The sequence below is a fragment of the Parambassis ranga genome, chromosome 20 (assembly GCF_900634625.1).
Source record: "Parambassis ranga chromosome 20, fParRan2.1, whole genome shotgun sequence".
NCBI classification, from domain to species: domain Eukaryota; kingdom Metazoa; phylum Chordata; class Actinopteri; family Ambassidae; genus Parambassis; species Parambassis ranga.
The window spans coordinates 3,469,303-3,492,945 of record NC_041040.1 but is presented as its reverse complement, the minus strand read 5'-3'; the positions used below and the strand labels follow the sequence as shown (position 1 = coordinate 3,492,945).

At 48.1% G+C, this 23,643-nt stretch overlaps 4 protein-coding genes and 1 long non-coding RNA gene across 11 annotated transcripts in view; 1 reads left to right on the top strand and 4 right to left on the bottom strand.

Annotated features, from left to right (window-relative positions):
• The window catches only part of LOC114452823 (NLR family CARD domain-containing protein 3-like), a 1,046,161-nt gene that overhangs the window by 648,889 nt on the left and 373,629 nt on the right, over nt 1-23,643 (top strand). The window lies entirely within an intron of this gene.
• On the bottom strand, nt 6-1,512 carry LOC114452897 (uncharacterized). Its single transcript, XR_003672379.1, has 3 exons — nt 1,012-1,512; nt 597-695; nt 6-196 (listed from the first exon to the last, which is right to left on the bottom strand). It is a non-coding gene; the product is annotated as an uncharacterized LOC114452897 (long non-coding RNA).
• On the bottom strand, nt 1,624-8,287 carry LOC114452827 (uncharacterized). The gene is made up of 2 exons (XM_028432301.1): nt 8,129-8,287; nt 1,624-6,749 (listed from the first exon to the last, which is right to left on the bottom strand). Exon 2 carries the CDS (start codon nt 6,705-6,707, stop codon nt 2,763-2,765), a length of 3,945 nt encoding a protein of 1,314 aa, XP_028288102.1. The 5' UTR covers nt 6,708-6,749; nt 8,129-8,287; the 3' UTR covers nt 1,624-2,762.
• Nucleotides 8,610-17,014, bottom strand: LOC114452839 (histone-lysine N-methyltransferase EZH2). Of its 6 annotated transcripts, none has more exons than XM_028432338.1 (19): nt 16,905-17,014; nt 14,988-15,111; nt 14,609-14,737; nt 14,415-14,534; nt 14,227-14,347; nt 13,954-14,133; nt 13,603-13,705; nt 13,048-13,217; nt 12,855-12,952; nt 12,498-12,747; nt 12,249-12,415; nt 12,025-12,160; nt 11,821-11,946; nt 11,558-11,736; nt 11,375-11,470; nt 11,174-11,255; nt 10,469-10,549; nt 10,312-10,396; nt 8,610-10,231 (listed from the first exon to the last, which is right to left on the bottom strand). In XM_028432338.1, the coding sequence occupies exons 2-19, from the start codon at nt 15,102-15,104 to the stop codon at nt 10,171-10,173; spliced, it is 2,301 nt and encodes a 766-aa protein (XP_028288139.1). In that variant the 5' UTR covers nt 15,105-15,111; nt 16,905-17,014; the 3' UTR covers nt 8,610-10,170. The 6 variants fall into 6 exon arrangements, with proteins under 6 accessions (XP_028288139.1, XP_028288140.1, XP_028288141.1 ...); XM_028432339.1 differs by having other exon boundaries at nt 16,886-16,998; XM_028432340.1 differs by having other exon boundaries at nt 16,980-16,997.
• LOC114452866 (GTPase IMAP family member 7-like) lies at nt 17,997-19,660 on the bottom strand. The gene is made up of 4 exons (XM_028432384.1): nt 19,637-19,660; nt 19,083-19,524; nt 18,938-18,975; nt 17,997-18,612 (listed from the first exon to the last, which is right to left on the bottom strand). Exons 1-4 carry the CDS (start codon nt 19,644-19,646, stop codon nt 18,044-18,046), a joined length of 1,059 nt encoding a protein of 352 aa, XP_028288185.1. The 5' UTR covers nt 19,647-19,660; the 3' UTR covers nt 17,997-18,043.

Here is a 23,643-nt window from a genome sequence, read left to right as displayed (position 1 = left end):
GGCTTGGATCCAACTCATCTTCACATTTTGTTGTCTTTAACATGGTGTCCTCTGTGTCTCCTGGCCTGTCTGTCTCCTCCTGTCTCCTGGTTCCTCTGTCTCCGGCTTCAGCAGCAGCTTGCTGATGTTTTTGTTTCCGTGTTTGTTTCATCATCTCTTCAGTGAGTCCTCCTCCTGTTTGCTTCAGTTACTCCACCTGCAAAATAAAAACACATTTAACAGAGTTAAGAAGTGAACTTAAACACCAGGCTGCAGGTCTGCCAGCATCCATCACTGTCCCCTGTTTACTTCTTCTGTCTTCAAATGGAACGGAAGGTCACTTTCACAATAAAAGCTCTGGATCAAGTTCTTAAATAAAATGTTATGTCAGGAAAAAAAGGTCAGTTAGTGACATCACACAGCACGAGCCACTTCCCAGCATCCTCTGTTCTGATTGGACACATCCAACCAGCAGCAGCAGAGGCCCCATAGACATAATCTGCAGCCATTAGCAGCATGCTAGTGTTTTATGGGCTAACATACATAATCAATTCTGTAGGAGCCAAAAATGACGTCAAACTTCGCGTTTTTGTCCAGAAGCAGGTGTCAATACTTACGTGAACTCCTTGATGTGGCAGAGATGGTTACAACACACGGAGGCTGCTGTACAGCGGCTGGTGATGTCACTGATGACACAACATCGATCTTTATGAATCCTGGAGAAAATCATATAATAATATAAACAACAACCAGGTCATGACAGCCAGTGTGGGCGTGTTGTGTTGTTAAGATCGTCTGAGTGAGATCACAGCAACAGTAACGGTGTTTTCATAGATTTAATGATCCATAGAAAATCAAACACTCTCTGTATTGATGAAGACGAGCAGAATGTTTGTCTCAGCTGCATAAACTTTACATTTTTAGAACCCATTCATTCTGGACTGCCTCCAGAGCGCCCCCTATGGAACAAGAACTTCACACAGTGGAACTTCTCTTCATACAGGAACTCCTTACAGCAGAGACCACACTCACACTGCTCACTGCTGCTGATGCTCTGAAGGATCTTCATCTCCCTCCTCTTCCTCCCAGCGGCTCCTGTCGAAGCTCAGGTGTATCAGCGGGTCCTAAACGTCCTCTGAGGGTTAAAGTCCGACTCTGTCCGCTCTGAGGTTTCTTCACAGACAGGAAACTGTTTCCCCGCCCTCTCATGTGGTGACTAACTTCTGCATGATCCCACAGTTCTTCTTTTCAGGTTAAGGACAGGACTCCCCCTGCTGGCTACTGGAAGAATAACCTGAACTCCATCTGAGGTTGTTGTTGTAGGATCAGATCATGACAATAAAATAACATGTTATTGATCCCATTGATTCATTGGCTGATCTCTGCCAGCACAGATTTGCTGAATCCTTCCTTTAATCAGAACACTGTTTATAAAGAGTCAGATTTAAGGCGGCAACAGAAACTGAACACAACTTCTGTGGAGTCCATGATGCCACCAGAATCACAATCAGAATCAGAATCAGAACCACGTTTATTGCCATGTAAGTGAAGAGGTTTCACATTACTACGAATTTGCCTTAGTGATTAGTGCGTACATAAAACGTATAATAATTAACATGTAATAAGAAGCATGCATGGGTTAAAAAATAAAATAAGATAAAATAAGGTCAAATAAAACAAAGTAAACAATGTAATGTAAAAGTAAGGCTATAAGTGTAACAGGTACCACATGGATCAGTGAGGTGGTGCTAGCGTGCAAAGTAAAATCAATGTATCGGTAAAAGACTGATCATTAAAAGCTCACAGACATGTGACCGAAAAGTGACTGAAACGTGTCAAAGATCTGCACGGACGGATGGATCACTGCATACTGTCTCATTTAAATAAAGACGTACTGGACAGCTTCTCAAAGCTGGAAGATAAAGATGAGCTAGGAACACAGGATGTGTTCAGGAACCTTCAGGAGCCCGATATGAAACCAGGAGGAGGCTACACAGATCTGATGAACATGCCGATAGATGCTAGAAGTCAAACACTCCTGGGACTTGATTGCTGAATGTCACTGGGCCTGCAGTCATATAACAAGAACTCCACGTGCTCAGGGTTAGGGTCTATATGGAAATATTAACTTCCTCCTTTAACATGAATATAGGTAAATGTAATGATTACTGAAAGACATGGAACAGTCTAAAGTTTCAACCCCATCCTGTTTAAAAGTCTAAACTTGTCAAAGCTACGTCTGCTTCCTTTGCTGTACTTATGAAAATGAAAACAATACATAAAAAGTGCCAAAGTCTGCAGGTCAGAGCGTTGCAACAGAAGCAGACTGATTACAGGAAGGATGGAGTGATGGTGTGGTCATGTGACCCTGCAGTCTCAGCTCAGCCCCAGACCTTCACAGAGGGATGGGTCGACCTCACACAGGGAGTGGATCAGCTCTGAGCTGGCAGCTTCTCCTTTCCTCCTCACTGTGTCGATGACTGAACCCGCTCTGTCCCTCCGGTTCGGCTTCTCAGCTCCAGGGCCGGCTCAAGCCTTTTTGGGGTCCTAAGCAAAATTTCATACCACCACCTCAACATCAGATGCTTCATCATCCTATAGGCTGTGTGTGTAACATACCCACTGTCATTACCATCTCGTTTGTATTAATCAATGTTATTTTTTTAAAATATAAAATATATATTTTACTTTTGGTATTCGCTAAGGGCCCCCAAGGGCACCAAAAGTGCCGTTGGGGGCCTTTAGCGACCGCATACTTCGCATATGCCTTGGGCCGGCCCTGCTCAGCTCAGTCCCAGATGTTCACAGAGGAACGGGTCGACCTCACACAGGAAGTGGATCAGCTCTGAGCTGGCAGCTTCTCCTTTCCTCCTCACTGTGTCGATGACTGAACCCGCTCTGTCCCTCCGATTCGGCTTCTCCTCTGCTGACTCCCTCTCAGCATCAGTCAGCACCTTTTTCTCCAGCAGTTTGTCCAGCAGACTGGAGAGGACAGGTGCTGATATCTTCTCTATGAAGCTGCTCCGTACGTCCCTCAGCCTCTCGTGTGGACGCAGGCCCGTTGATCCAGAGGACCTTGAGACACCTGTGGACTGAAGGTAAACTCTTCTTTCCCAGACACTGTGGGAGCTTTCAGAGTCCTTCAGCAACAGTTTTATAGGTTTGAAGATTTTTTCCAGAATCACCTGGAACACTGGGATGTAGTTGTTGTCGTAGTCTTCATCAAACTCGGCTTCTGTCGGCTGAACTAGAATCAGGTCGTCTTCAGGATCAGTGGACAGAGTGTAGAGCTGCTTGGGCTGCAGTTTACAGTTTGATGACGTCTCTATGAACCTCTCCTTTCCATCCCGTTCCATTCTGGTGCGCAGCACGTCGCGGAGAACAATGTTCCTCGGCAGCAGCAACACACTGAGGAAGGATGTGAGATCAGGATCCTCTGGGGGTCTGTAGAACAGCAGGACCAGAGCCTGGACCGGGTCAGGGGGAGAGTCCTCGTCCTTGACGTTTCCGTAGGCAGAGAAGCCCGTGATGTTTATGATGACGTGAGTGTCTGTGACCCTGTGAGGGGGGATGAACTCGACGCCGTCCCCCTTCAGGTGGACCACTGACAGGAAGCCACACCCACCTGTGGAGCGGATCTCACAGTGTGGGAGGTGGAGCTGACTCACACACTGCTGTGGACACTTGATGTCAAACAGGGGCCCTGCAGGCTTCTTGTGATGTGGGGCCAGGAGGCTCCTGTCCCAGGGGACCAGCCTGTAAAACACGTCCCCCCCTCCCTGCATGTGGAACACCAGGCCGGTCACGCTGCACCGGAACAGACCCGGGCAGGAGCAGTGGAAGCTGTACACCTCATCGTCTCCGTCCTCCCAGAACTCAGGAGTAAACTCCTCCAAGCTGCTCTCTGACTTCATGTCAGAGAGACTCGCGGCTCGTCTTAAGGTTCTGTCAGAGCCCGGCTGACTCGGTGAAGACCAGCTGGCAGAACGAGGCCGGCTGCAGGACTGGGGGTCAGATTTGGGTGGCTGAGCGCTGGAGGCTGAGACGTGCAGTGACATCATCAGTGGTCCGTCTCTGCTGTGGAGAGCGCCCTCTGCTGGCTGCTCTGAAGCTGTGTCCTGTGCTGGATCGGCTGCTTCCTCTCTGTCTCTGTCCACTTCCTTCTTCTCCTCTGCTGAGGTCTGAACATCATCTTCATCATCATCATCATCATGCATTATATTCATACCAGGAGATTGGGGACCACATTCCTCTTGAATCCAATGTGGCCGACTTAGGTCCAGGGGTGCCTCATCATGCAGTGAATCGGACTCTGAGCTTCTCTTCATCTTCTCATCAGGAGCTCCTCCAGCTTGTTCGACTTTCACAGACTCTGTTTGACTGTCAGGAGGAGGAGTGCTGCAGGAGATGGAGCTCCTGAGCTCAGACATGGGGCTGAACTGTCCTTTCAGACCACCAAGAGGTGAGACAACAGATGTATATTCTTCTTTGTCAAACTGATCTTGATTCCATCCTACTTTTCCCATTCTAGTTGATATCTCTGCAGTCCGTAGTTTTAGTTCAAGTTCCTTTCTTGCCATTTCCATTTCTTCATGTAGTCTGCTAAGCCGGGCTTCATCTTCCATTAAGTTTCTTCTTACTTCAGGCAGTAAAAAGTCTTCTTTTCTGGACTTAATTTGTCTGAATTGGGTTTGGGTTTCCTCTCTGTCCACTTCCTTCTTTTCCTCTCCCCAGGTGTGAACAACTTCATCAACAGAGCCTTTCAGTAACATCCTGTCAGGAACTCCACTCATTGTAGGTTTAACATCACTGTAGGGGAGATGTGAGGGATGAACCATAGTAGGAGCGATGTAGGAAAGAGGAGAAAGGTATAAGGACCCTGATGTTTGTGTATAACATGACGGATATAAAGGTGCCAGAACTGGATCTAATGCTGTGAAGAGACCAGAGTCCTGATGGGTTGAAGCAGGTCTGTCTTTTGTGTGTTTTTTTCTTTGTCTTTTTGGATCTGAGGGGCTTCTCTTCATCTTCTCATCAGGAGCTCCTGCAGCTTCTTCCTCTTTCACAGACTCTGTGTGTCTGTCAGCAGAAGATCTGCAGGAGGTCTCTGTGCTCTCAGAGGAGCCGGAGCTCCAGAGCTCAGACAAGGGGCTGGACTGTACTTTCAGACCACCAAGAGGTGAGACAACAGATGTATTATCTTCTTTGTCAAACTGATCTGGATTCCATCCTACTTTTTCCATTCTAATCGATATCTCTGCAGTCCGTAGGTTTAGTTGTTCAAGTTCCTTTCTTGCTTTTTCCATTTCTTCATGTAGTATACTAAGCCGGGCTTCGTCTTCCACTAAGTTTCTTCTTACTTCAGACAGTTTTAAGTCTTCTTTTCTGGACTCTCTGTCCACTTCCTTCTTTTCCTCTCCCCAGGTGTGAACAACTTCATCAACAGAGCCTTTCAGTAACATCCTGTCAGGAACTCCACTCATTGTAGGTTTAACATGACTGTAGGGGAGATACTTAGAGGGATGAACCATAGTAGGAGCGATGTAGGAAAGAGGAGAAAGGTATAAGGACCCTGATGTTTGTGTATAACATGACGGATATAAAGGTGCCAGAACTGGATCTAATGCTGTGAAGAGACCAGAGTCCTGATGGGTTGAAGCAGGTCTGTCTTTTGTGTGTTTTTTTCTTTGTCTTTTTGGATCTGAGGGGCTTCTCTTCATCTTCTCATCAGGAGCTCCTGCAGCTTCTTCCTCTTTCACAGACTCTGTGTGTCTGTCAGCAGAAGATCTGCAGGAGGTCTCTGTGCTCTCAGAGGAGCCGGAGCTCCAGAGCTCAGACAAGGGGCTGGACTGTACTTTCAGACCACCAAGAGGTGAGACAACAGATGTATTATCTTCTTTGTCAAACTGATCTGGATTCCATCCTACTTTTTCCATTCTAATCGATATCTCTGCAGTCCGTAGGTTTAGTTGTTCAAGTTCCTTTCTTGCTTTTTCCATTTCTTCATGTAGTATACTAAGCCGGGCTTCGTCTTCCACTAAGTTTCTTCTTACTTCAGACAGTTTTAAGTCTTCTTTTCTGGACTCTCTGTCCACTTCCTTCTTTTCCTCTCCCCAGGTGAGAACAACTTCATCAACAGAGCCTTTCAGTAACATCCTGTCAGGAACTCCACTCATTGTAGGTTTAACATGACTGTAGGGGAGATATATGGGATGAAACATAGTAGGAGCGATGTGGGGAAGAGGAGGAAGGTATAAGGATCCTGATGTTTGTGTATAATATGGTGGATATAAAGGTGGCTGAACTGGATCTAATGCTGTGAAGAAACCAAAGTCCTGGTGGGTTGAAGCAGCTCTGTGTTTTGTGTCTTCTTCTCTTTGTCTTTTTGGACCCGAGGAGTCATGGCTCTCTTCAAGTGCTGCTTTTACCAATGATCTTCTTTTCACAGGCCGATCATGAGATCCTGGTTCTGCTGGAGGTGTTGTGTCTGTAAGCCAGCTGAGGTCTTCAGGAAGCTCTGGTAGACTTAAATCATCCTCCCACAGTGGTGGTAGTAAATGACTAAAATCTGAATGAGGGTCCAGCTCATCTTCACATTTTGTCTTTAACGTGGCGTCCTCTGTGTCTCCTGGCCTGTCTGTCCCCTCTCTGTCTCTGTCTTTCTCGTCCTCTGCTTCAGCAGCAGTTTGCTCAGAGTCCTGATGTTTTTCTTTCTCTGTTCGTTTCATCTTCTCTTCAGTGAGTCCTCCTGTTTGCTTCAGTTACTCCACCTGCAAAATAAAAACACATGAGAATGAGTTTGACTGCTGCCCGCTGAAGGATTCCTTCTGACGCTCAAATCTGAGGTTAAATGTTCGAAAAGGTTTATTTGACTGTAATTAATAAAGATGTTGAATCTTTGGCATGCTGAAATGTAAAAGTTAAAAATCAGAGAGAGAGAAGTGAACAGAGGAGGTGTGAGGCCTCAGCTCTCAGCTGTCTGCAGCTCCTCTCATCCCTTCCCAGCAGGTTTCACCTCCATCCAAACCCTGACGATGGCTCTAACTAGTCCTGCACAGGGCCCGGACCACAGCGGACCATTGACCAACAACAGGGATCTCAGTCATGTGACTTCCAGTAAGATCCACCCACAGACGGCGCTGTAGAGCCATGTTGCCCCGCTCATTTCCAACGACCACAAAATAGCAAATGTTTCCTGCCCTGATGAGCTGAGTTCACCTGCATGGGTGAAAATGGGCTTCTCCTCTCGAGCCAATTACAACAACAGGGCCCTAATTAAAAGAGGTGCACCCCCACCAGAGGTGGGTTAGGGTTAGGGTTACATTTACTCCGCTTTTTGGAAAAAAATGACTCATATGAGTAATTTAATGTCTAATACTTTTTACTTTTACTCGAGTACATTTGTGAGCAAATAACGCTACTCCTACTCCGCTACATTGGCCAAACATGGAATCGCTACTCGTTACTAGGGCTGTGTATTGGCACGAATCTGGCGATACGATACATATCACGATACACTTGTCACAATACGATACGATATATTCCGATATATATTATACATACATATTTGGAGGACTACTTTTTAAAATTATTTTGAAGTAACTATACTCTTACTTGAGTACATGTGGTCTCAGATGATAGGTTCTCTTCTAGTGTCAATTGTACGGGGGTGAATTTTTTTACAACCCACTAGTTTCAATGGTATTCTGACTTAAAATTACGCCTAATTATGGGCGTTGCCGCTTGAGTGACAGACAGTTGACGTATCACAGCGTGAGTTTCCTGCTTCCACGATCGCCCGCCCCTCTAAACCCCGCTCGTGCTCCCCCTTTTTGTCCATATTTGGAGTTTTGGCGGACGTGACGCTGCCAACATGGCGGCGGTCATCAACGTCCTGGAACCTCCCACCGAGCCTCAGAACGGCTCTTCAGAAACAAACGGGTGACGTCACGGAGGCTCTGTCCATAGTTTTTACTGTCAATGGTATTAACGAGCAGCGCGGCGGAAATCAACTTCCGGTTCCTTCGGTTCTGTTTATTTGTTATAACAACAATAAAATGTATCTCGCTGTAAAACGAGATCATTAAAATTTATTCTGCTGTGGCAGTTCAGCGCGCACACACACACACACACATAAATGATCACCCACCGTTAACACGCTAAAACCTCCTCTTCCTCCTCCTGTCTCGTCTCCCAGCAGCTCCTGAAAGTTCAGACTTTATCAACAAGTTCTAACTGTTCTGAGAACTCGGATCCGCGTCCTCAGTCCGCTGAGGATCCAGGACTCTGGGAGCGGTTCTCCGGCTCTCTGATGACTGAAGGGGAATTTCCTGTCACACATGACTGTAGTTTTTTAATCGAACTTTATGTAGTTTTATGTCAAAGCTGAAGCGTTTGACTCGATAAATACACTATTGATCTGTAACTGGGTCAAACTGGGAAAGATTCATTTTCCATCTGTTAAGATATTTAATAACATGAAGAGTGAAAGTGAAAGCAGCATCTCAGCCCGGTGCATTCTGGGTGTTGGAGTTTTTCTTTGTTCTTGCCCTTAGTCAGGACATTTTAACCCTTTCTTCTCCGTGCTGTGCAGCAGTCTGTGCTGTGAGCAGAAATAAAAGCCACAGACCTTCAATCATTCAGAATATTTTAATCTGCATCACTCTGAACAACAAAATCCCTGTAAACATTACAAAATCAGCACCTGTGTCTTCAGAGGAAAAGGGGGTCCTGCTCTGACAGGAAGGAGGAGAAGAAGAAGAAGAAGAAGCAGGCAGACGCCAGAGACCAGCTGCAGAGTTCAGGGAGGACCGGGGACGCTCCTCAGCTCCTCGTCATCATCATTCTGTGTGTCACCCAGCCCTCCTGTCACAGAGCTCCATCAGCAGCATCAACGTGTTCATGAGAACAGCTGCTCAGAGCTCAAAGCCACTCTCCAGTCACACACGGTGGAACCAAAGAAAGCCCGTCTGGATCAGCAGGTTAGAAACATCAAAAAGGCTCCTACATGCTCCTGTTGAAGACGGAACCAGAGACCACGTGGGAGCCCTGCGAGTGAAGCACCAGGTTTCTGAAGTCTTTCATCCGCCCACAACAGCGTGAGACGCATCACAGGCGCAGCAGGAGAAGGTGGAGGTTGGTATTGCTTACAGTCGGTCAGACTTTGGGCTTTGCGAGCACCAGAGAAGCGTTGATTGTTGGTACGTTCTTAAAAGGCTTATCTAACAAGAGGAATGCTCTGATTGGACATCACGAGGAAGAGGAGGCAGTGCACAGGACAGGGTCCACAGTGAGGGTTCAATGACAGACGGGTCCGCTGAGTGAAGGCACAGCAGAGAGCGGGACTCAACACGCCCCCCATCGAACCCTCAGCGTCTCCACCCACACCGTCCAGCAGACGCTGGGACACAGACGGCAGAGGGACAGGAGGACACGACGTTGGTCTGTGGGGGTTTTGTTCAGGACTGGAAACGGCAAACATGCTGGTTGTTCAGTTTTTAGCACCTGAAGCAGCGTCGGCTCAGATCCAAGCACAGGACGTGTTCCGGTGGGTCCAGCAGCGGGTTTGAAGCTGGAACATTTGTTTTAATTGATGATGTAGGATCAACCATGATTCATAATCCTCAAATTAGAGACGCAGGAAGCTGCTTCTTCATCTTTTTTTTTGTTTTCTTTGGTGACACCGAGGCGACAAACTACCTCTCCTGTGTGACATCAGTCTTTAGCTCCGCCCACTGCTGCACCGTGTGACATCACTGTGCTGGATCTGACACGCCGCTGCTTTGTGAACGACCTCCTGCTTTACAGACAGTGAGTGATGTGGCACTCTGAGGAGTGTGTGGTCGGTACAGTTCACACTATAAAACACACACAGGAGTCCAGTCAGGTGTGTGAGCGCGGCTGGTGGAGGATTTTTTTTGGTCCCTGAAGTGAAAACAGCAGGTTTGTTTGTCTCCTCACACATCTGCACCGACAAAGGGAAGAATCACGAATCCAAAACTCCCGCTTCCGCAGAAGAAAAAGCTCAAGAAGAACAATAAAAAACAGATATGAAAGGTTTGAAAAAAAAAATCAGCTTCAAATATTCCCAGTTTTTCCTGAAGCTTTCCATGTTTTGTTTAGATTTCCTGAAGTGAAGGTGTGTTTGTGTGTAAGGCCTTTGTGTCAATCTGCAGGAGGTAGAAGTCGGAATCAGGCGATCTCCATCTCCCGCTCAATCCCGACGTACTTCAGAGCATCAGCCTGGCTGTACCTGAGGAGCAGACGGGAAGACGTCAGGACACACGTTCAACAGCCCGCACAGCCGGCCTGACGGCTGCCGAGTCCACTGACCTGTAGTCAAAGAAGAGCTCCTCTCCGGTCTGGATGGCTCTCTTGGCAAAGATCCCGATCCTGTGATCCCCGTTCACCATCATCACTACATGAACACAGCGACATGTTAACAGAGGCGGCGCCTCCCTCAGCAGGGAGCCTCGTGTGTGTCTCTTACCTTTTGCATAGCAGTTTGGGTTCACAGAATGGTTGGCGAAGCGGATCTTGTTGCCTTTCCTCGTGGCATCGACGACAAAGTCTGAAGAGAAAACACATGTTTTAACCAAGCGGCAACCTTCGGGGCTCAAAGTTGAAGCCCATGCGGAAGTGTCAAAACTTGTAATTCACGCCGCAACCACTGGGGGTTGGCTCCAAAAGCGAGTAATTTCCCATAGACTCCCATGTTAAAATGGCCGACTTCACAGCAGAAAAGAACATGTTTACAGCCTGGTACAAAAAAACCACTCTGGTCTCAGATGATAGGTTCTCTTCTAGTGTCAGTTGTACGGGGGGTGAATTTTTTTACAACTCAGTCGTTTCAATGGTATTCTGACTTAAAATTACGAATAATCATGGGCGTTGCCGCTTGAGTGACAGACAGTTGACGTATCACAGCGTGAGTTTCCTGCTTCCACGATCGCCCGTCCCTCTAAACCCCGCTCGTGCTCCCCCTCTTTGTCCATATTTGGAGTTTTGGCGGACGTGACGCTGCCAACATGGCGGCGGTCATCAACGTCCTGGAGCCTCCCACCGAGCCTCAGAACGGCTCTTCAGAAACAAACGGGTGACGTCACGGAAGCTCTGTCCATAGTTTTTACTGTCAATGATATTAACACTGAAATAACCAGACTAATGAAGATCCTGTTCCTGGGTGTGTTCGTACCGTTGTTGAGGTTGAAGAGGAAGCTGCACATGTACTTGTCATAGACCTTTCCTCTGCGGTCTGCCTCATCCTGAGAGATAATCTGCAGACATGGAGGTCAGACATGTAAAACTTTCAGAGAGGGACCAACACACACAGGCAGAGGGTGGTGAAAAAGCCCGGAGCTCAGAGGGTTAACCTGCTGGTGCTGCTCGGTCTTACCTCTCCACAGTACTCCGAGATGAACTCGTTTTTCTGAACCGGCTCTTTGATGAAGATACCCCAGCCCGCCACATCTGAAGGAGCCAGCAGCAGGTGCTGGACAGGAACACAGGCTCCGTCATCAAGTGCTCTTTCAGTCACACAAAGCCCGGGTAAAGGTTCTGGAAGAACCGGGTCGCTTACCTTCTTGGCTCCTCTCTGGATGGAGCAGTTCTTGCAGGACACGTTCTTGCTGTCCCAGTGGTCCGCGGCGCCGCAGGTCAGGCACAGGTCGGGGTCACACTCCCGCACCGCCAGGTAGCAGGGACACTGCTTGGTGTTACACTGGGCTTTGCAGCGACAGCCTGGGAACCGGTTCTGACCTGAAGCCACACAAGAAGTGGAAAATCAGAACTTCTAACTGGAGCTGGACTCACCCTCTGTACCCTCTGAAGGCGGGTTCTTACACTCAGAGCTGCACTGGCAGAACTTCTCACAGAAGTTCTGAGCGGTGACGCAGGGACACGAGGAGTCACACGGCTGCCGCGGGTGGTCACATGGCTGATAGTTATACACATGATTGGACGAACCATCTGCAAAAGGATGAAGAACAATGAGTGTTGTTCTTACGCCCACACACCTTCACCATGGTTCCTACAGTGACCTCTGACCTTTCTTTAGCTGGATCTTCCTGCAGTGTGTGGCCCAGAGTCTGTGTTTCCTCTTCTTCTTCCTCGGCGGTGTGTCCTCATCCTCAGCAGGAGCCCGAGCGATGATGCTGGACTCCTTGACCCTAAACTCGTAAACCTGCAGAAATGACAGCACGTTGGACGGACCGTCATCAGGAAGCTGTGAGCATCAGCTCACGGCTCTCCAGCACGCCGCGGCGGCTCACCTGTCTGCAGGTCTTGGTGCCGATGAGCCGTGCGATGGCACAGTAGTTGTCGTAGTACGTGCCGATGAGAACCCTGAACAGAGAGGCTTCGGCTCCGGACCACTCCAGCGCTTCTGCCTCTGCGCTCAGCTTCATCTTCACTGGTGTCTGGCACCGTGAGTTTCCCTCTGTGCAGACACACGCAGCAGCTGAAGCCTCGCCTTCAGTTTCTCCTCCTCAGCTACACACAGGTGAAGTTCAGTGACGTACCTGAGCTGCTGGTGGTCTCGTCCTTCTTGTCCTCGTCGTCTTTGTCGTCCCGCTCATCTCGCTCGTCTTCTTTGCTGCCTTCCCGGTCGCTGTCTGTGTCTTTGGTTTCCGAGGAAACGGTGGGGGTGCTGGGTCGACTGTTGCCGTTACTGTTGGGCTGGCGTCCTCGGCGGCGGCCGACTGTGCGCTTGGAGGGCGTCTTGGCCCGTTCTGTGACCATGCCCGCAGGGTACTCCCTCACAACCCCATCCTGAGTGAAAACAGTCCAAACAATAATGCACCAAACCTTCAGAGAAGCCTCTTTCAAAACGTAAAAATCAAAAACATATAAAAGATGGAGACGTGCAGTGGACTCACCTGTGCCAGGTACCGGAAGCAGTCGATGCCACAGGGTTTACTGTCCACCAGGTTCTCCAGGTTTTTGCGCTTGTACGTGTTTGGAGTGGCGTGGAATGCTGCAGGAGGGTAAGTGAGACAGCAGACAATTCAACAGCTGATAGAACAGAACCGGAGCTTTTTGAAGAGCGGTGCTTTCGTGTGGCGTGCGTACACTCACGGTGGAGGAAGCAGTCGTATTTGAAGCAGCGTCTGCAGAACAGGGTGTGGAAGGAGTGCAGGCTCTGTTCACGCTGCACAGAGCGAGCGTTTGGACCGTCGATGTTCGGCGTGCACTCGGGCGGCAGCGCGCCGGGCAGCTGCTGCTCCGTCAGCTCCTTATACCTGAAACACACACAAGATCCGTTTGTTATGAGTCGACACACACGCACATCTGACGGGCGACGGTCATAATCTCAGTTGTAATCTCGATAAATCTCGATTTGCACAATTTGCACAAAACCACATTTTTAATCAAAGCTTCCATCAGTCCTGGCGACGCCCTTCAGCTTCATTCTGTCAGCCGTGCTGTGATGTGTGCATCAGTGTAATGGGTGTTCCAGGAACTCGCACTTTGACAAATGTTCCGTGTTGTTTGCAAACTGAGATTAAATGTGTTACATTTTTTTTCGTATTCAACATGTCCAGGTCCGACCCCTACATACAACACATGAATAGATTTGTTGTGATGACAACACTAACACACAGACACACAAACAAATCCACTAACTTCTCTTTGAGCTCCTCGGGGGAGCCCTTGTCGGGGAACATGGAGGAGATGGCTTCAAAAATCTTGTCCGAGGGAAACTTCTTGCTGGTGTCATTGGTTCGACCTGGCGATGACACACACAGACACACACACAGTCACACACAGTCACACACTTCCATCAGGCTGCTGTTATCTGTAACAGCCTGGGTTGAGTAGACAGGGTTCTTTGTTTTACTTGAAATAAATCTTAAACCTGGAAAGGCTCACGCCTCTTCCTCTGGTGTGATTGTATTTAAACCCTCCATCACTCCCGTCACTTTCAGCTCTTGTTTTGGGTTAAATCACTCACAGTAGTACCAAACAGTCTCTTACTTTCATTGTTAGCGAGCCCGTCCTTGCAGGGATCCTCTGGATGGTCCTTGCCGTCGCACATCTCCATCTTGTCCACCTTGAAGTCCTGCTCCTCCTCTTCATCGTCATCCTCGTTGTCGCTGTACTGCGACAGAGCGTTGACGAGCTCCACAAAGATCTCGTCGTTGATGAAGCCGCATTCTAATGGAAACACATAAACAGCACATTGAGTTGCTGCTTCGACTGTGATGCGAAGATCTCGCCGTGACACCTGGAGCGTCAGCTGACCCTCACCTCGATCACCGTGGACTTTGCCATCATAGTTCTTGATGAGTTCTTCTATGAAAGTACCGTCCTGGTCCAGGATCTCATCCCCCATGTAGGGAATGTTATGAAGCACCGTCTCATCCTCCACCTGAGCCGGGAAAAAAAGTTACCACCACACAGGCCAACACCTACCCCCACCACAGGTGCATACACACCATGAAGTTCTGCTGCAGCGGGGACCAGGAGTACATGACAGGAACTGAAGCCACAGCGTTCAGAGTCTTCAGGGGGATGACCTGCCGGGGGAACTCGGAGAAGCCGCTGTCCACTGTGCACTGAACAGGACAGCAGAGACAAGATCAGGACATGTCTGCGCGTCAGTGTGTGAAGCGTGACGCCGGAGCCTCACCTCCCGGGTTCCTCTCAAGGAGCTGACGGAGGTCATGATGTGAACCGGCTGGATGCGCCTGGTTTTCCACTCCTGGTTCAGAATATCAGTCCGCTCCATGATTTTCTGACGGTTGGTATTGAACATGCTCTGGAAGAGTTAAGGGAAACTGGTTAAGTGGCCTCACCACCTGAGCAACGTCGCACCACGTCACAGAAGTTTATAAGAACTGGATTCACATGAATCATAATGTTACCGAGAGGCAGAGGTGGGCAGTGAAGATGTGTGTTTAAAACAAAACACTGCTGAGAGAAAATCCGGATGAAAAGAAGTGGGTGCTGCCTGTATATAAACCACAGTGTGACGGTCTGTGTGTGTGTGTGCGCTTGCATGAACAAACCTTGACCTCATCAGCCCGTCTGAAGCGTTTGAGCTGCCGGAGCCTCATGTACTCGGACTTCACCCTCCGCTTCCAGCAGGCCGGACCCTTCTCCGAGCGCTTCCCTGTTAGCACCATGCTGAGCCTGCAGGTAAACAGGAGGGCGATGAAGATTTCTGCACAGAACTGAACGTCTTCACACGCCACAGTTTCCCTCATTGCTCTCGACTGGTGGGCTATAGACAATCTGTTTTTCGGTGTGTCAGAAATCACCGTTTATAAAGATAAATTTAGTTTCTATAGTCCCGTCACAAGCTAACGTCAACAAATAATCAAGGAGAAAACTCAACAAGAAAAAGTTTGGTTAGCCAAGAAAATGCCTCCAGCACACTTTTAACACCAACAGTCAAAAGATCAATACTTGCTTTTCATTTTTGACGGTTTACACTGCAGATTACAGACTGCGATACTAAGAATCACTTCTCATCAGTTCTCACTTCTGTGTTTGTGTGTCAGTACTGATGATGGTTCAAATTATGCAGGTGACATAACTTCCTGACGCCCTCTGCCAAATGTGCCGCTCACTGAGAAAGTCGTGCAGGAAATCCACGCTTTCACGACTCTGCATGAGTTACAGCAGCCGTCTATTCATGAGTAGCTAATGGCTCCATCTGCCACCACGCTGCCTACCAGTGACTCAGACCTCACACTTCAGATCAGACCTGTCAGACGGCTGTCATGGAGATGCACCAGCATGACACGTTTCACCATTGTTGCACCACAAACTGCTGTGAGAACACTGTTCCTGTTTGGATTCATCTTTAAAACATGCTGAAATGTTTTCATGGATATTTGGAACACCTTCTGCATCCTCCTAACCAAACTAACAGTCAATTATCTGATCTTTGTCTGATCTTGAGTCAAAAAATAATAACTCTGTAAATTATAAACACCAGCAGCAGGTTGGCAAACTTTCATTTGGACCAATCCTGGATGATTTGTGATGCATTCAAAAGCCAACATGTGTGTGTGTGTGTGTTCAGAGCAGCCTGACATTCACTGGGTGGTTTGGGTTTTACTCAAGAAACTACATGTTCACAGCCCTGCCGACCTGGTCATGACGGGGATGACCTACGTCACTGACATTAATATTAAGCGTCAGTCCTTTCTGTGTTCCGTAGCCGTCCTGGTTTACATGAACGTCCTACACGCGGCGGATTGAGTCAGAAAACGTGTAGATTGTGGTTTTATTCGACAGTTCTTCTCTCTGGACCAGCTAGCTACAAACAACAGGCGAGCCTCAGGCTAGCGATAGCTCGCCGATGTCGTGCCAAGTTTGTATTCCCTCAAAATGAGCACACACACACACACACACACACACACACACACACCCCGGCTCACCTTGGTCCAAAACACTGGAGTGTGTGCTTCATGCTGCCAACTGTGTTTTCGACCCATAAAGTGCGATGAATAAAAGTTACGTCAATTCACACAGTGACAAAAAAAATGGCACGGCACCCCGGCGAGCTAGCTAACAGTTGGTTCGTTAACAAAGATTGGGACATCCACAAAGCAGCAGCGGCAGCAGACCCGGGCCATTTGAATCCGAACAAAGAGGCTGTAAATACAGACAGCGGCGCTGACAGCGTCCCTCACCTGTGAAGGAGGACCCGTCCTCATTCACCGGGGCGATTCAGGATCGATAAGACAAACACTGCCGAACTCGTCCTTTGTGTTGAGGATTAGCTGTTCAGGCTAGCTGTGAGGTTAGCTCGACGGCTAGCTAGCAGTTAGCTCAGGAGGAGGGAGCGATTCACTTTGCTCGACACCCGGCTTCACGGACCAGAAGCCGGCAAACAAACGAACTATCGTTTCCCTCCCACACACACACACCAGCCGCGGCTCCAGCACAACCGTACCGAGTCTGGCACCGATTACCTCCAGGGTCCCCGTTCACAGTTTGATCAATTTCAATATTTCCGCCTCGGCACAGACACGGTTCAAACTGCTCACCGTCTCACACACACCGCCCACTACGGCTGCAGCGGATTCAAGAGGCGCCAAACGTTTGGACCAATCAGAGAGGCGGATGTTAGTTTTCCTTTCACTGTGGGTTCACGCGATAGGCTGGATGGTGTAACCGTGTTAGCCAATCAGAGTCGGAGCTTCGCCGGGGGCCCTGCGACGGGGACATGTGGATTAGTTCTCTTTGTTCTCTCATCTGTCAGAGAAGTAAAAACTAAAAGCAGCCGTGACGTTCGAACAGTGACACAAATCCGCTCCATCATGGCGTCAGCCGCCATGTTGTGCTGTAAATGTAAAAATGTATTTCTGTCAGTATCAAGCCGCTGATAGGTGCCGGCACCGTGCGCCGATGAACCCGGTCACCGAGCGACAGCTGATGGGTTCGGGCTTAACAGCTCGGGTGTTCTCGGTTAGTGAGTTAGTAAATAATAATAATAATAATAATAAAGAGCGTCAGAGAAACCGTTTGGTTAAATGATTGAAATTCAGCGGTCACAGGCAGACATATAAAAGGTCGGCAAGTTTATTAAGCCCCGCCCTCATCCGGCAGCCATTGGACGGCAGCTCAGTGACGTCTACACGCTGCATATACGTCCAACATGGACATGAGGTGTGAGGGGAATTTATCACCAGAGGCAGCAGTGGTGTCCAGCAGTGGGCGGAGGACGGAGCAGCAGGGACCCCGGGTGGTGTAAATAACGTAGGCGATGAGACGCTGATGGATGTTGGGTGAAACCGAACTGTAGCTGAACGTCAGTCAGCATCAGCAGCCGGCGCAGCTCACTGGTGGTTCATCAGGTGTAGCAAAAAGCAAAAAAAAGTTTGCAACTGTGACAAGACATAATACAGAACCACACCAGAGAGAGGCAACAGGCAGAGGTACTGACCGACCCAGTTTATTGATACATGGCTGTCAAAGGTTTCAAGAAGTCAGAGACAGTAGAAGAAAGTTAAATGCTGATTATTAGAGAACACACTGATTAAAGACATCACTGATTGATCCTGTCCTGCTCTGACATCATCACATCTCACACAGTTATTTCCTCGGCTGTTCACCGTATCCCGTCCACCGTGCTCATCAGCTCCTCCACCTGCTGTGAATCTGGGTTTGTGTTCTCGAACAGAACACACCTGTTGCTGCACTTCTCAATGATTTTCTTCTGATCAGGTTGGCACTCCGACAGAAACTCCTGAAAGCTCATCTGCGACTGTTCCAGGTCATTCCCGCGGGTGAACAGCAGCACAGTGCGTCTCATCACCTCTTTACCAAAAGCCCTCTCTAGCTTCTTCAGTATGTCTCTCTCTCCGTCTGTGAACCTGCTGACGTGCAGCACCAGGATGTAGACGCAGGGGTCAGACCCACACAGCTGTCTGCACTTTGACACGTGTTTGTTTCTATCTGATGTCTTCATGTCATCATCAAAGATATCTGGAGTATCGATGACACGCACAGGCCTGCCGCCGACCTCTGCCGTCTGCGCCTGACACTCTGTAGTGACTGAAGATGAGCTGGGTCTGGATGCGAAGTGTCTGGATCTGAGGATCGTGTTTCCACTCGCACTCTTTCCAGTCCCCGCCATTCCCAGAAGGACCAGGTTCAGTGTGGGTCCGGCATGCTTTCCTGCATGTAGAACAGAGAGAAGCTTGAAATGATGGGACTTCATATCAACAGCTTTTTTTAATGACTGCATCAAAGCACAGACACACACACAGCCATCACACCGCCTGCCGTGTTAAAACATCAGGGTCACACAAGTCTTTGAAGCACAGGTCTCACTTTTTAAACTCTTCGTGTGGTCAGAGACGGAATCTTTGCTAAACCTGCCACCTGAATGAAAAGGCCAAATGAAAGGTTTGTAAGTCTCTAATCATTTTGGTGTCTGGATAAAAAGAACACACACACACACACACACACACACACACTCACACACACAGTGAGAACGTACCTGCAGCCTTTCCCTCTGTTGCTCTCGGTGACTCAGATCTATAATGCAGGAGTAGAAACACAGTAAATATCCACCAAGCTGACTTTTGTCGTCACATTTCTCACTAAATTCACTGGTTTCCTCTGATCTCTCCTTCCACCCTTACCTTGCTGTGTTTGGCCCCTGGTGCTTGTCAGACAGGTTCTGTAGTTCTGTGGGAAGCTGCACCAAGGTGCAGCACCTGAAGGGGTAGGATTCTGTTGTTTGGTTCGAAGGCAGCACAACAATGATCTCCTCCGTAGGTTTCCCAGTCTTCCTGCTCAGAGCTTCGATCTGCCTCCACACATCGTTTGATGAAAAGCCTTCTTCCACCACCAGCAAACACATGTCAGGCTGCGGTGTCCTACAGAACAGCTGTTGTATGTCATCCTGTGCTTTTTGCATGTCTGGTGTGTATATGAACTGATATGTATCATTTTCATAAATAGTAGATTTTTTCAGATGGTTCTCCCTGTGTAGGTTAGATAGATCTTTCCCTGTGATGAAGGTTATTAGGGCTTTCTTTAGAGACGCCACTTCTCCCAGGAGGACGACTGAAATCTTCTCTTCTGTGAACACAGACACTAAATCTCAAAATAAAGTATGTATCATTAAAAATCTCAAATGATCACATGCTATTTTTTCTTTCTCTAAGAACAGAAGGTTATCAGCTGGACTCACTGTGAGACATGGTCCTCAGATCCAGAGCAGACAGGCTGTGTGTGTCTGCAGGCTGTCCGCCTGGTTTATACAGCGCTCTATGCAAATGTGAGAGGCGTGTCCGCTATGTGGCAACACATCAACAACTTCACCGTCACCTTTGTCAGCAGTGATCGCAGACCAAGCTTAGAGGAAGCCGGGCAGTCAGAGGAAACCAGGCCAGAGGGGCTGAGGACGCCAGAGCACCGCCGAGTGTTTGTTCCTGTCATACTGTGTCCATAAAACATGATGAGGATTATTGTTAGTATCATTACATGTTAAATGACCTGCATTATTTTGTATTAGCCATGAACATGAATCTCATTCTGACTAAAGTCTGATCATTTTTTTATTGTTCATCACACGATGAAGACATCCCGGACTGACGGGTCAATGCTCCAATAATCATATGTAACAATCAATGAAAGGGGGTTGGGTTGTTATCCATTCGGAAATGATGGGTTAAAGTTGAATTATCAGATGCTACAGAGTGAAGGAGCTTTGATCCATAAGAACACATGAAAGCAGCAGAGATGCCACACAGATATGATGCTTTTGTTTGAGGCCTTGAACAAACAGATTAGGTGCGGCATGTTGTGATGACTGAAATGTTGTGAGGTGACAGACACGGTCTTTTCGGAAACGTCGTGATGAACCCAGCTCTGAGGTCTAAACTGGAATGTTGTAGGACGAGAGTGATCAAAAAGCAGACACGTTGAACCCAAAGCATGCCAGACCGGTCTGTGCCAACTGATCTCCAGATACAGATCTGTCCCAACAACAAGTCCGTCCTCACCAGAAGAACAGCAGCATGAGGTCAGTGTTTCAGGCCTTGAAAGCAGAACATGTAAATGTTCTAAAGCTTGTTCCATACTGCATGAGAGCAGAGAGCTCTGTCCATCTTCTCAGGTGGCAGAGAGCAAGAGCAAAGTGAATTATAGAGCACACAACTATATGGGGACACCTAAAGCCACCTACGGTGGGACCATAAGAGGGCTGTGCATAAAAATTTCAGGTGAGTTTAGGTGTCCAAAACATCCTCACATATTTGACCATATGTGTAAGGGTCACCTCCCTGCGCCTTCGGTTGGGGAGAGGTCTCAATGTGGTTTCGGTCTATGGACTGAACAGCAGTGCAGAGTACCCGACCTTCTTACAGTCTCTGGGAGGGGTGCTGGATGGCGCCCTGACTGGGCATCTTGCTGGGAGACTTCAATGCCCATGTGGGCAACGACAGTAACACCTGGAGAGGCGTGATTGGGAGGAACTCCACCCTGGGTACCTTAAGTCTTTGGACATGGTGGGGCTGTCTTGGCTGACACACCTCTGCAACGTTACGTGGCAATCGGGGGCAGTGCTGCTGGACTGGCAGCCCGGGGTGGTGGTCTTTTTTTTCAAGAAGGGGGACCGGAGCGTGTGCTCCAACTAGACCCTCTGTTAAGGGCAGTCCAGTCCCTGTATGACCGGAGCAGGAGTTTGGTCCACATACCTTTTCCTGGTGCATGTTGGACTCCGGCAGGGCTGCCCTTTGTCACCGGTTCTGCTCATAATTTTTATGGACAGAATTTCTAGGTGCAGCAAGGGGCCAGAGGGGGTCTGGTTCAGGAACCACAGGATTTCATCTCTGCTTTGCAGATGATGTTGTCCAGTTGGCCATGGTTCTCAACTGGAAAAAAAGTGGCTTGTCCTCTCTGGGTGGGAGGAGAGCTCCTGCCCCAAGTGGAGGAGTTTGTGTATCTTGGGGTCTCGTGGTGAAGAAGGAGCTGAGCCGAAAGGCGAAGCTCTCGATTCACCGGTCGTGACCGAAAGAATGAAATCGTGAATACAAGTGGCCAAAATGAGCTTTCTTTGAAGGGTGGCTGGGTGCTCCCTTAGAGATAGGGTGAGAAGCTCGGTCACCCGAGAGGAGTAAGGAGTAAGGAGGGTTGCGATACAGCTAAAGCAACATTAAGAATATAGCTGCAAACAGCAACGAGGTGGCCAAGCAGGAAAGGAGGCTGAAGTAACAGAGTGTAGCTAAGTCCGAGAGATGGTCTTCAGCACTCACAGTAGTCTAAAGGCTGTTCCATACTGCAGGAGAACAGAGAACTTTCTTCTCACACTCGGCGCTCCAAGAACAAAATGACATCATTTTATTCTCTATGGCGGACAAAAGGGTAAACAGCAACAACTTGATTAAAGGCCTGATGGATGCTGAAATTTCCAGACATCCACAGTTCTCCTTGATTTACCACAGAAAGGATATTAAACCTGGTGTGTGCATCGTGCGCTGCAGTGGGAGGGATCTAAGAAGAGTTCTGCACATCCTCTGAAGTACGAAAGATCAGACAGAGCTCTCTGCTCTCATGCAGTATGGAACAAGTTTTAGAACATTTACATGTTCTGCTTTCAAGGCCTGAAACACTGACCTCATGCTGCTGTTCCTCTGGTGAGGACGGACTTGTTGTTGGGACAGATCTGTATCTGGAGATCAGTTGGCACAGACCGGTTTGGCATGCTTTGGGTTCAACGTGTCTGTTTTTTGATCACTCTCGTCCTACAACATTCCAGTTTAGACATGTTCTAGTAAACATGTATTTATGTGTCTTATCAGTCAGAACTGAGAGAATCAAGATTAAACTGAATTGATTCAAAATGCTCCTTGTAGCTGTAAAAGGTTGGGGAGTCATTGATGACAGCACAGGATGCTTTGGATCGAATGAGAGAACGTTCATTTCAGACATTTGAGACTTGGGAAAAAAATGACTTGTGGAAAAACTCTGCTAAATCTGCAGAGAAGCGGCGTGGTGTTTGTAGGAGTGCTGTTCTGACTGTAGCCTGTCAGTGGGTGTGTCAGCATGGGAGAGTATAAAGAGAGAGAGCCTTCACTCTTCTGTCACCTCTGTAGAGACGAGCGTACTGAGGAACAATGGCATCAGGTAAAACATGAACTGCTGTGATACATGTTAGGCCAGGAAGGGGTTCTTTAGGTGGGTCTCACTGATGGTGTTAATCCTGTTGCAGGTCCAGATCTGAGGATTGTGATGATTGGAAAAACTGGTGTGGGCAAGAGTGCCGTTGGAAACACCATCCTGGGGCAGATTGAATTCACTTCCAGACCCTCTACCAACTCACCAGAGGTGGCGACCTCGGAGGCATGACCATACAGCAGTACGTGCGTGAGGGCAGCCCAGATCTTCGACGAGTCATCCAAAGCTGCGGGAACAGGTTCCACGTCTTCGAAAACAGCAGGAAAGACAGAAACCAAGTGATGGAGCTGATCAGGAAGGTCGACGACATGGTGGCAGGAAATGGAGGAACCTACTACACCGACGCCACGTACCAAGAGGTGGCGGCAGGAAAGAAGGAGGAAGAAGAGTATAGGTTCTTAGCTGCTCTGCTGCAGCGCATCTTCCTGTTTCATTATATTCTTGGAAAAGATTAAAACAAATATCCAAAAGAGAACATTTGGATTCTTAAAGAGCGTTAAGACACACTGTAGAGGTGCAACTGTATCATGACATGACTCAGAGGTGTCTGCTGCCAAAATATCCTACAAGTAATGATTAATTAAGAATGATTGATTAATGCTAATTTAGTATTTTTGATTCTGAACAAAAAAGCCTAACACCAGGATGTGTTCTTTAAATGGACTTAGTTATATTTTACAGCTGCTTATTGTTGTTTATAAGCTGTTTATTAGCATTATTATATCATGTGTTTAACTGGTCATCATTGAATTTTTGGAAAGATGTACATAAATGTTCTGTTATATATCTTCTTTTAATAACAGTGATTTTATTGTTCATGGGTCAAAGTATCAAACTCTGCTGTACCTCTGATTCCAAATCATAAAAACTACATAAGTTCCCAATAAAGATAAGAACCTCAGCTTCAGCCTCATTCACTAACATGAGCTTTGTGCACAAAATAAGTGCATATATGCAAAATCAGCGTGAGATCCATGAAACCTGTGTGACTCCTCTTTCAGACCACCTGTCCTCCCTGTC